This window comes from Gopherus flavomarginatus, chromosome 14, assembly GCF_025201925.1.
Source record: "Gopherus flavomarginatus isolate rGopFla2 chromosome 14, rGopFla2.mat.asm, whole genome shotgun sequence".
Taxonomy (NCBI): domain Eukaryota; kingdom Metazoa; phylum Chordata; order Testudines; family Testudinidae; genus Gopherus; species Gopherus flavomarginatus.
The window spans coordinates 36,805,927-36,819,052 of record NC_066630.1 but is presented as its reverse complement, the minus strand read 5'-3'; the positions used below and the strand labels follow the sequence as shown (position 1 = coordinate 36,819,052).

The window sequence follows — 13,126 nt, the reverse complement described above, 5'->3', positions numbered from 1 at the left end:
GTGGTGAACCAGTACTAAATATTCACCCACGAAAGCTCATGCTCCAATACGTTTGTTAGTCTATAAGGTGCCACAGAACCCTTTGCTGCTAGTAGTAAATAAGTACATGTAAAAGGTAATTAAACAAGTTGAACAGAGGAAGTGTCACAAAGCTGGGTGTAATCATTTTAGAATGAATCTTTCCTACTAGTTCTGGCAAGTGGGTCCCAGAATCTTAATCAGTATTTTAATTAGCAGATATCAATTGACACTTGAAATTCCTCTTGTACAGAGGAGATGGGGAGGGTTGGTTCCTGTTCAAAAATAGAATGCAGGCTAATTAGCACTCCCCAAAAGTTTTAATAAAGCCAGGAGCTGCAATTCCATTGACATATTGCCAGGATGCTTTCAGGAGGGATAAGGCCAGGCCTGGCCAACCTGAGCTTGAGGAGCCAGAATTTACCAATGTACTTTGCCAAAGAGGCACAGTAATAGGTCAGCAACCCCTCTACCCTACTCCCAGTACGTCCCACCCACTGGCAGCCCCATCAATCAGTGGCTCCCCCTCTCGCCCCCCACCTCCCTATCAGCTGTTCTGTGGTGTGCAGAAGGAAGGGGGGGTGCAGGGAAGAGGAGCGAAGGCATTGCAGGCTCAGGGGTGGAATGGGGGCAGGACCAGTGGCAGACCCAGGGGCTGGGCAGTAAGCACCCCCCGGCACATTGGAAAGTTGGTGCCTGTAGCTCCAGCCCTGAGTCGGTGCCTATACAAGGAGCTGCATGTGGCTGTGGAGCCACATGTTGGCCACCCCTGGACTAGGCAAGAGAACTGGTGCATTGGACAACACTCCTACTTGCACCGTCTCACATTCAAGGCTGTGAAACTTGTCAATACATAGATAATGTTGCATATTGTCGGCATTTAGTGGAATACATTGTTGAATAATTTGAAAAAAATCCATTTTCTGATAGAGAATCCTTTCAATAGTATGTCCCAATTTTTTTTTTTAAATACAAATTTTCAGTTCCTCTGTTAATGTTTATAAAGATCTTCACAAGAAAAATTAACTATGGGGAAATAAAACTAACTGTACAAAGTGCTATCAGATGCACAACATAAATGAGAAAAAAAATCTTATTTCTTACTATTACAGTGATCGTAAAAGGGTACCTAACTATGAAGTAACAATGTCAAATCTGTTTTTCTATAGATATGATCTAATTAACCAATTAAGATTAACCGTGACTGCTGAATTTGCCTGTAGCTATTCCACAGTATAAACTTGCTGGTCTGTAAAATTATATCCCATTCCATTATTTTGGCTATTGAATTCCAAGCTTGGCCACTGTTCCACACATTAGTGACCTCCGGTCTCACTTGCTGACATTTACCTAGAAATGAACGAAACCACTAAAAGAAGCTTGAGATGGTACAGAACATGGCAGCCTACCTGCTGTATAACCAACTAATGCAAATGCAGCATGCTGGTGCTAGACAAACTTCCCAGAGACTTCTAGATTTAATTCAAAATCTTGGGCTACGTTTACACTACAGCATAAAATCGAAATTACTAAAACCGGTTTTATAAAACCGATATTATAAAATTGATTTTATGCGTCCACACTATGGCACATTAATTCGGTGGTGTGCGTCCATGGTCCTAGGCTAACATCGATTTCCGGAGCAGTGCACTCTGGGTAGCTACAGTAAAAGAATGAGACCAATAACTTCGATTTCCGTCCACACTAACCCTAAATCGATATAGTAATATTGATTTTAGAGTTACTCCTCTCGTTGGGGAGGAGTACAGAAATCGATTTTAAGAGCCCTTAAAATCGATTTAAAGTGCCTTGTAGTGTGGACGGGTACAGCGTTAAATCGATTTAACACTGTTTAAATCGATTTAACTGTGTAGTGTGGACCAGGCCTTGGTCCTGCTCTTCAAAGCCTTCTACAGACTGGGGCTAAGATCCTCTTGGGGCTGCCTTTTCCTCATCCCTCTAGGTGAAAATCAGCACGATTTTAGCCAAAAGCTGCTCTATGACAAGAAAGGTTTTTACTTTGTATTCCACTTGGAAGGCAAAACCACATATACACAAGGTCAGCTGTTCAAACACACTATTAACTGAACAGCCTTTGCCGCTGGATCAAATTTCATAGAAACCTTACAGCACACTTGAGTGAACGGCTGTGTAAACATCTTTTCATAATTGCTTTTTTTTAAAAAAGACAATAGCACATGCTAGATTATCCAAATAACTCAAAGACCATTCTATTTTTTGTATATTTAAAGCTTAACCACCTTCCCCACCATGGAACTTCCGTTCCACTTGATGCAACTCGGCCTGATAGACCTATCCAGTAACTGGTACTCTTTTCTCCACCCCCACCTTTAAGAGAAAGATCCTTCACCCCAATCATCTCACTGCCTTAATACTCAAATATTTCTTCTACAGGCAAGAGAAAGGGCTCTGTCGATCACTGGAGACCCATGAATATCATCATGATGTGCAGAGGATAGGTTAAGAACAACTGTCCCAGCCAGACTGGACCAGCTCTTTAGTGGGATAAGTCTGGTTAAGATGAGCAGGGAAATAATTAACTCTTAGCAAAAGGAGGTTACTATTTGGATTTAAAGAACCACTCATGATTGATAACCTTTATGCGTGGGGGAAATCTTTTTGTCCTTCTTGCTTCTTTATAATGTATACACAGGAATGAAAGCTTTTCTTTGGTTTTCTGCTTCTTTTTCACCTTAGAAATATGACAGCTGCCAGGCTGACCTTCCCAGTTGTGGCTAAAGGTTTCCTTGGAGGACTAGAGAAATGGCGGGGGAGAGCAAGGAGGGGGACGCTTAGCTCTTGATTGGGGGGGTGGGCAATTAAATTTGAGCTCTTATCTCAGCTGTTAAACCCCTTAAACAAAATAAACATCCAAAACTTTGAAACAATTTCACTACAAATTGCTTTCCCCACAGGTTTCGCTTCCTTGGTACCTGTGAAGCCACAACCTCTCCTAGCTTGTTCTTAAGGGTATATCTACACTTCAAGGTAAGCCCGGGGTTAGTGGGACTCAGGTCAGCTAGCTGACCCATGTTAGAGAACCCTGGGCTTCAGCATCTACACTCTATTGTAATTCTAGGTTAAGAATTTTCTGACCCAGCCTCAAACCTAGTGCTCTGATGTCCACACTACAGTGCACAAACCTGAGTCAAGGTAACCATATCCCAGAGGCCTTAGCAGTGCCACCCCCAACCCCTGAATGGGGCTGCTCTAGCTTATGGTGCAGCGGGAAAACTTTACTGCCCCCCTTTCAGATTACCAGGAAGCAGCTCACTTTGCAAAAGCCTTGATCGGTTCGCTCGCCCTTGCAAACCCAGGAGGCTCTGTGATGTGTGCTTGCAGATCAGTGATTGGAACAGAATAGATTAATGCTGAGCTGAGCTGCTGGTGTTTGCCAAGTGTGGGGGCTTCCATTTTCAATAGAATGCATTGCAGATTGCTAGGATATAGAGGACTAGAAAGTTGTCCCTAGAACTGTGGAACACTTCCAGACGACTCCTGTAACCCAAGTCAAGCAGGGCTGCAGCTACACTACAAAGCAATAGGACTTGGACTCTGGGTCCTGGCTTGACTCTAGCTTGGACCCTCCAGGCTCCTGGGGCCCTAGGTTAGTGCAATTGTAGTGTAGATGCAACGGGTGGGGCAGGATTAGGCTCAAACATGGGCTTACATTGTAGTGTAGATACCCTATAGGTCATCCAGGAACTAACAACAGAGCTGAATGTGTAGTGTAAGAGTCAAGCCGAACTGCACCACCCAAAACTTTAAAAAGTTATATACAGGCCTTCTTTACATACACCTCATGAAGTTTAATACAGAACAAACAGTTGCGTGGGCTACCTTAAGGTAAACAGTGGTTCCTATTCTTAAGCTCTTGTGCGCCGTACAGAAAGAGGAGGAAGCCAAAATACTGCTGGCAAGATATAAAGTGGCAAGGGGAAAAGTTTCCAAACACATCTATTTTCAAAAGCAACTTAGGCACTTGGGAGGCCAAGTCTCCTTGAAAGGCAAAGGGAGTTAGGAGCCTAAGTCACTTAGGTGTTTCTGAAAATTCTACCCCAATCTACCCTGACCAGGGAAAAACCATGGAAAATATCAGCACCTTTCTATAAAGGCAGATGTATAGGGTTCTGGCTCACACATGTTCCTTGCAGCATCAACAGTGCCTTGGAACTTCTAGAACCTCTATTTTTGCAATCAGAAGAAATTAGAAACTTAAATTTTGATGCATCTGACGAAGTGGGTATTCACCCACGAAAGCTCATGCTCCAATACATCTGTTAGTCTATAAGGTGCCACAGGACTCTGTTGATTTTTACAGATCCAGACTAACCTGTTGAAACAGTCTTAAATTCTAGGCTTTTTGGGGCAATGACTGGGTCTACTTCTGCGTTTGTAGAGCATTCAGCACAAGGAGGCTCAGCTCTGGCTGGGACCTCTCAGTACTATCATAAAAATACATTTTGGAAATTACAAGAAAATCCATGGGGAAGAATGTAAATCCTCCCATACATGGATCTTCCCTTGTGATTGTTCCAACCTGTAAATCAGGACACAGAGCTCTGAAGGAACTAGCTTTGAGGTGGAAGAGAAGTCACGTCACTGTAACTTTAATATAATGACTAAGTTACGCTCGTCTGTATTCAGTCTAGTAAGAAATTACTATTTGGAAAATTCAGGAGGAAGAATAGTTTATAACAGATTTCTCAATTTGTGCGAGTGAGAGACTCACTGAATATCTGCATTTTGGGGATGAAAGTCACCCTTGGGCAGGAACCAGCACAAACAGCTACACAGTACTTAAGTCCAAGCCCTCAAGTGGTGAGCAGGCCATTTGCTGGCCATCTGCACAGGGGTGACTTTCATCACCCTTTGCATTATTGAAGGCATCAAGTGAAAGAAAAAGTTCAAGGGTCTGATTCTGTGAGGTGCTCAGGGCTCTCTGCTCCCATTGACAAACAGGAGTTTAAGGTGCTCAGCCCGTACAGTCAGGCCCCAACTATACTTTGTATTAAATATAATTTACTAGTACACTAAATGTACATACATTTAAATAAAATACATCTTGCAGCACAAGAGCTTACTACAGCAATCTCCGCTATTAAATCTTTGCCAAGTGGGGATTTTTTTGGTCTAAGCTATTGTGTGTGGATTAGCAAGTCTATTGTACCTCAAAAGAAAAGTGTAAAAACTTGGGAGATTCTGGGTCAGGTTCTCAAACTGGCACAAGCTGGTAAAGTACCATTGACTTCTATGGTATTACACCAATTTGCACCAGCTGAGGATCTGGCTCTGTTTTACTAAATTTATACTTGGACACTGAAACAACCCATCTATCCACAGCTGCCTATGGAAGTGAATCCTTATTAACTAAGTTTCACAAATTTATGATAACAGGGAGTACAAAAAAAACAAATCACCACTTGACAATGGCAACCAAAAAGAAAGTGTGACCCAAAACCTGCACCTGGTGCAGGGGACTGTGTGTGAGACTCTCAGTGTAGGTGATGTGCATTTGTGGTTAAAAGACAGAGTTAAACAGAGCAGGACTGAATGTGCTATTCAAATAACATGTATTCATTTAAAACAATATTAATACATTTGCTCAGAATTCTTTCCAGACCTTTTGAGAATATAGCTCAATATTTTCAAAAATGTACATAACTTTCAAAGAACAATACTGATTAAAAAAAGATGATTGATGGTACCTTAAAAATACCCAAAATTTCAAACTGTCTCCCGTCCAGCATTACAATTAGTGTAAGAATTCCTCCTGAAAATTATTCTTTTCACTAAACATGGGTACTGAAATTGAAATAATTAGAAACACTATGAATGTGAAAATACCACCAATTTTCCGCAGTTTTAAAAAAGAAAATCAGAACGTTCTTTGGAATCACTGAGTTATCAAAAATTTGAATTTTTCTACAGTCTCTGCACCTTCTTTTCAAACCAGTCTGTCTGTGTACAGATTTCAAGTCTTTGAGCAGTTTAATATCCACTGTTGGAAAACAGAGTCTCTGACCAGCAGGAGGCTACATTAAAGACATATTGGCATACTTTATTCATGACTTCTGCCAAAAATAAGGACTTTAGAGCATGAGACAGAATGTCCCTGTTTTAGGAGGTTTTAATGTACTTTGTGTGTATATTTCCAGTGCAAATTCTTTTTCAGCACTTGTGATAGATGAGAGAGAAAGGAAAGGAAAGGAAAGGAAAGAAAAAGAGAAAAGAGAAAAGAGAAAAAAGAAAAGACAAAAAAAGAAAAGAAAAAGAACTCTCCTGTGGTCTTGCTTGGAGATAACTAACAGCCATAAAAATGTTGAACTATTATCTATTGTTGAAGCCAGTTCCCCAGCACTGGCAAGTTGGGTTAGTTTATTAAAGATTTCATTTCTAAGATAAACAGACTATGGCGTAGCATGAAATCTGGTCACGGCTATGGTTTTGATGTGCGTATAGATTGGTTAGAGATGCTTGTCCCTTGCAGTATTGGCCGGAATTGATTAGAAATAAGTCCATGATATTTCTCCACGTGTCATGAAATGTGAGAGATCTGTCTGACTCTAGTCTGTATTTCCTGTCGACACAACGGGCAGGTCTCCAGTTGCAAGGCACACTCCATGCACAGGTCACTAAAGAAGAGAAGATCAGTTACAAATCTGAATTTATGCTGATTTAAAAAAAAAGGAGTAGAATCAACACCATCCAGATGCTAATAAATTCCCTCAATACAAAAATTTAATTCAACCACTGTGGAAAAAGGGTCAGCAAGATGGATTTTCCCCAGCGTGAAGGCAAGGTATTGTGTCCTCAAGCTCCCACTAGAGTCAATGGAAGCTCATGAGTCTCAACCCCCTTCCTTGCAGGAGGCGATCAGTATCTTGCAGGATTTAGGTCCTTAATGCTGCTGAACAATTTTTAGTGCAGTCGCTCTTTAATTAATCCACAGACCAGGTATGGTTTGGACAATGGCAGTGTCAATAACTAGAGGTGACAGGGAGGTATATTCTGCACACCCACTCAATCCTTTGTCTTTCTGCTAACTGCCAACAAGAATGTCAATTCTAACAGTCATATTATAGTGGTGCCCACAGGTCACTAAGAGCTGGACACTTAGCTGCAAACTCATTTCAGACAGGCAATTAAAAAAACCATCATGACAAGGACATTGTCAGTATTTAACTGCATTTGAACTGGGGACATGGTAAAAAGATCCAGAATGCATTAAAAATCCAGTCCCATTCTTGATTTTCTCTAAACAATATTGTATTTTATTTGGAGCTTTTATACTATAGTTATCTCAAGCCACTTTCCAGATCAAGGAGTTAAATTTGGTAGCGCAGGCACTGTGAAGACACACAAAAGGTCTATGCTTAGCAACAGCATACACCCGCCCCCGTGGATATTACGTCTGTTTTGTGGAGGGAGATGTTGGTCAAATGACTAGTGTTTATTTAGCCAGTACTCTTTTTCAAATCTTTAAAAGGGACAGATCTTTTCATGCAGGCTAGGTAGTCACCAGAGATGAGCAGAAATAGACTTTGACTGCATTTTCTCACAATGTGGTGCAAACTGACAAGATCTTTGTGTTTAAATTTACCTGTGTCCACACGGTCTGAGTTCTGTGTCTGCTACCTCATCACAGCACAGCGTGCAGCAGTTCTCTCGGATGCTCACTTGTTTCAACAAAGCCAGACGTCTGTGTCTGAAATAGATGTACAAGAAAAACATCAATCACTGAACTACACTCCTGAGTAATGGATCCAGGCCAATATCACATCTGCAGGTATTTTTCTCCTACACAAATTCTTTACTGTTGTTAATTGACAATTAAAAATAAAATCAGTAAAAACATTCCTAAACAAACATAAAATTATTTGGTACAGTCTAACAACCCTATTCTGGCTACGCTGTGGGGAGGGTTGGAAGAGATGGCTACAGTAGATGACTCAATACATCTTTTTTCCATCTCCAATTCCTATGACTTCCAAAGTGGAACACTTCTAAAGAAAGAAAAAAACAAACAAAAAAAACCTCTTATGATTTAGTTTGATTATATACACTGGTATAATAGAAATGTTTTTTTAAAAAACTATTCTCAATATGCAAAGTTTCAGAAACCATATAATATTGTAAAACTGTTTACAAGAACATAGATACAAGAGAGGGACGACAATCCAACATATCAACCAACACAAGAAGAGGAGAAAAACAGGCCAGGATGGCGAGGGGAATGTATGGTGTGTTAGTATAAAGGAAATGTACAAGGAACCGAGTTAATAAAAACTTTACTCTATATGTTTGATTCTAATAATGGAATTACAGCTTTATTCTCAAGTGACACCAATACCAAGGAACTTCAGGTGAGAAAAATTGATGAAAAAAGTGATAGTGCAATTCTTCTGGACAGCAGCTAATGCTAAGTAGTTGGAGGGACCTTCTACATTAGATTAAAAATGAGGAGGAGATTTAGTATGTCATTTTCTTGATAATTTTCAATGAACACAGGGAGGAGCTGAAACAAGGAAACAGTCAAAGAGTGTAGGATAAACAGTGCAGCCACATCTCTAAACACTAACAGTCACCAATGTTAATATAGATTGATATTATCATAGATTATTAGGGTTGGAAGGGACCTCAAGAGATAACCTAGTCCAACCCCCTGCTCAAAGCAGGACCAATCCCCAAATCACCCCCTCAAGGATTGAGCTCACAACCCTGGGTTTAGCAGGCCAATGCTCAAACCACTGAGCTATCTGAAAGGTGCCAGAGAAAAAGCATCAGAACTTTCACAGATGAAAGAAAATAATTCCTTCCAATACCCAAGAAATGATAAAACGTCAGCCCTGCTCCTTCAGTGGGGCTACTAGCATGCTGCTCTCCTGTGAATTCAGTCCCTTGATGATTTTTTTCACCCCCTCTCAGCATTTGTAGGACTTTTGACACCCCCCAGAAGGAGCATGAACTCAACTGAGAGCGCAGCTCAGCTGGAGATCCGGGGTCACTTGGGGCTTGCCAGGAAGTGAAGGGTCTTCAGGGCACTGTGATAGGCCCTATTGAATTGAGCACCCCCAGAAGGGGTTTGGTTGTACACATGCAGACTGCGTGATTCAGTTGGAGGGCTGAGTCACCAAAGATCCACCTCACGAGGGCGGTATCCAGTGGGAGGCACTGCAAGCAGTGCAAAGCTGAAAAAAGTGCAGGCACAGGCACACTAGATAGGAAGTGCTCGTGAGAGGTGAGTGGCCCAGTCATAATAACTATCTTTAGGCATCAAAGTTTAAAAATTTGGGTTTTATCCCAGGTTACATGGTGAGTTAGTGGCAAAGCAGGGCCACTGGTTCCCAGCATTGTGCTCTCCTGCATTGGATCACACTTTTACTGATTACCTAAAGCTAGAATTGAAAAAAAATTTCTTTTTGAAGAAATGCAAAATTTATGCTGATTTTATCCGAGCAGAAGTTCTGAGCATAAATTAAGCCAAAAGAGGTCTTAAACTGTTCATAAATTGTGGAATTGCCAGTCCACTCCAACATCTTTCCTTGGCAGCATCTTTCATAGTAAGGACGTATTTTTATTGAGATTACGAGAAGAGAACAATCGCTTCAGGCTTTATAATTGCTTGCAAAGTGCTTCTACACGGCCAATGTCAGAAATGAGGTCACTTTTAAACAAGACACCAATTTTAATTAAGATCATTTTTCTTCAATTAACTTCATAGTTTATACATAGCCGGAAGTGCTTTTTACTGTGTGTATTTTAAACACTGTGTTAGGTCAAATTAGTTTAACTTTAAAACTGCAACGAATACAGAAGGAAGATGGACAAAATTTAGCATGTGCTTAAGCGCTTTGTTGAAGTGGAGCCTGAAGTCTAGTCCTTGCTGAAAGGGACATGCTAATCATGTGCTGAACTGATCACAAAAGTTATTTATGTTCTGGGAGACTACAATGTTAGACTAGTTACACCAGAAATAAGACACATCCTGTTCAAACCTACACATTTGTATATTGTATGAATGTGGAATAACCAGGCAGAAAGAGATTACCTTGGTAAAATTATTTTCTCCTCTGCTGTCAGGAAGGCGTAATCATTAAAGGTGCTAAATTTGATTGAAGGTAAATACTTGAAAGGTTTTGCTCCAAAATTGAACTCACATTGTTGATAGGACATGAAACTAGCTGCAGCAAAAAAGCCAGATCTGCAATTTGAAGGACAGCATGAACATCAGAAAGCAATAGTACAGACAGACCATGCTGGACATACTCATTGGACCAGAAGCTATCCCACCCTGGAACAAGAATCCCAATACTATAATTAAGCCACTGATATTTGGGAGAGAAACTCCAGGGCACCTGATTTTAGCAGCACATATTTTCCTTACTTGATTCTTCATTTCTGAATTTAATTAAGATATGTGAACCAAGTCCATTGCCACTGTCTGCCAGAACCTCTACTGGCTACAAACAGGATAAGCTGCATCTACGTGGAAGGCAAACACATGCACCTGAGTGGGTGACAACACTATTCTCCATCCAACTCACTAGGAATAACTGTTTTGTCCAAAATGGGGCTGTCTGTTGCTGTTTGGGGAACAGGTTCAAGTGCAAAGGATTCACACCGCAACCCCCACATCTTTCCCTTCTTTGCCTAGGCACAAAACGTGGGGAACCCTGAGCAAATTAGGAGCATGCAAAAAGTTCACACATTTGAAGTAACAAAAACAAGGTTTTGTTGTTTTCTCTCTCAGAGAACTCAATATTATACAGCAAGTGTTTGATAAGTTGCTAAACTTGCACTACAGAAAGCTGTATTAAACTTAGGCTAAAGAATGTGTTTCCTCTGGCCCTTAAATCCATTTGTAAATTCACACTAATGTCATTGATTTTTAACTGTTATCAGTGCTTTCAATAGGGAGCTCTGCTTAAAAGCAATAGCATCTATGACTGGTAAATACTAGTTTTTGAATTTGAATTTTTTCTCTTTTAACTAATGAGAACCATTATACATATTGCACTTTAATTCTTGTCTCTGTCAACATGAAAATATACTTACACAGCAGATGAAAACACTTGCTTCTCAGCGGGAAGCTGGTTTCCATTTAAATAGAAGATCATTTGCTTTTCTTGCAAATCGAGTAAAAATCCTATGGTGTCTCCTTATGTGCAAAAGCAAAAATATTTTAGGATTAGGTTTCAGATATTTATGGCATTCAACAAACAAAACCAATATGATTGGGAGTTGGAGGTGCTGATTGTTGAGGAAAGGTTAAGAAGCTGACTGTGAATAGCTTGGCTAAGGAGTGACTAATAGGGAACAACCTACCACTATCTGAATAAGCACTAAGGAGGGAGAAGAGTTATTTACCACAGTAAAAATTGAATAATTAGGAGGAAATGGGATGAAATTAAGGAAAGGAAGATTTAGGTTGATTTGCGCACACACAGCTACATTTAAGGAATATTAACACTGCAAAGTTAAATATTCAAAAGTTAGCAAATGCAGGCTTTAGGGTTGCCTCTTTCCATTCCCTCTCCAGGCTGGAGTATGTCCAATGCAGGCAGACAATCTTCAGGGAATTTAGCTGCTAAAAATCTAAAGAAGTCTCTACAGAGCATGTGCAAACTGAGGTATTTTAAAGATTTTACAAGTTGGGCAAATTTGGGTTGATTTTCATGTAGATTACAGGCAGATCCCTAAGAAAAAAAAAAAAAGAAAAGAAAAAGGCCACCCTCCTCCCAAATTTCCTACTCCAAAGAAAGGGGCTACTATCGCTTCTCAAAGCAAAGATTGCCAGAATTTCCTCTCTTCTTTATACAGGGGCCAAACAATGTATTTCCCAAATCCTATTCAGCAAAAATGGTTGGCTGTTTCTGAGAAGACAGACAGATCAGCCTGAGGTAAACTCCTTGCATGGAAAATTTCCACTGCAGTGACTTAAGTTTGGCCAAGTTATAAGCAACTGAAATCAGCGTCTTATAAAAGGAAGTATTATGTGACTTTAAGCTAAGGTGGCACTATCAGGACCGCCTCTAATAACCAATGGTGGTGGTAGGGATTCCCCAAAGTGAGATCTGTTAGGCTGAGGAATGTCTCCATGAGAAGTGGTGGAAAGTTTCACATGACATTTAAGAAACCAGATAGACCACCAGTAAGCGTACAGTAATTCACGATCCTGTAATGGCAAGAAGTTGGCTAGATGACCTCATCTTCAGATTCTCTGAAACCGTTAAACTCCAAATACAGGCTATTCCTCCTGTGAGTATTCTAAAAAAGCTCTCTGGAGGAAGCAGGCTAGGATAACTGCCACAAGAAAATACCTTCTTTCCAACAGGGATGGGAATGTGGTTTACTTCTGGCATTATACCAAATCAGCTGCCGGCAGCCATCATATGCACAGGAGTACTCATCGTCCCCAATACCGTAACCTTCCTTTAGAGAAACAAAAGCACAGCATTTTAATCTGCAGTCACTCCTGTTCTGTGGGAAAGGGCTGGATGTCTATTTTTACATAACCAAATCATTCATTCTAAGAAGTTCAATTTTATTATATTCTATTTTCTCTCTCTCACTTACACCCACACACCCCTCATTCAGTATCATTTCCTTACTCTCTTTCAACCTAAAAATGTGTCAGAACTACACAGCTCTTCTTATGAAGGCATATTTCTTTTTTTCTCCTCCAAAATCCTTTGGAAAAAATACTCTCAAGGTCAAATGGATTTTACTCCTTTAAATAAAAAAATTAGGAGTGAATTTAATGCTCATGAAAGATGAAGGTCTAATAGCATTAACTGAACCAGGCTAAGGCCTGGGCTGCACTAGTTGGGAATTCGAACGAAGATACGCAACTTCAGCTACGCTATTTGCATAGCTGAAGTCGAAGTATCTTAGTTCAACTTACCTGGCCATCCTCACAGCGGCGAGTTGATTGCCGCAACTCCCCCGTCATCTCCACTTACTCCTCCCTGCCTAGGTGGCAGTACGGGCGTTGATTCGCGATCGATTTATTGCGTCCAGACAAGACACGATAAATCAATCCCTGATATATTGAACACTACCCGCAGCTCTGAGCATGCGCCTC

The 13,126-nt window shown here is 40.6% G+C and overlaps 1 protein-coding gene across 1 annotated transcript in view; it reads right to left on the bottom strand.

Moving 5' to 3' along the window:
- Positions 1–6,333: 6,333 nt before the first annotated feature.
- The window catches only part of RSPRY1 (ring finger and SPRY domain containing 1), a 55,425-nt gene continuing 48,632 nt past the window's right edge, over positions 6,334–13,126 (bottom strand). The window contains exons 11-15 of the mRNA XM_050922778.1: positions 12,363–12,474; positions 11,098–11,200; positions 10,091–10,243; positions 7,643–7,747; positions 6,334–6,674 (exon numbers count right to left, since the gene is read on the bottom strand). Coding sequence (XP_050778735.1) covers positions 6,578–6,674; positions 7,643–7,747; positions 10,091–10,243; positions 11,098–11,200; positions 12,363–12,474 — 570 coding nt within the window. The 3' untranslated portion in view covers positions 6,334–6,577. The remainder of the gene's footprint in view (positions 6,675–7,642; positions 7,748–10,090; positions 10,244–11,097; positions 11,201–12,362; positions 12,475–13,126) is intronic.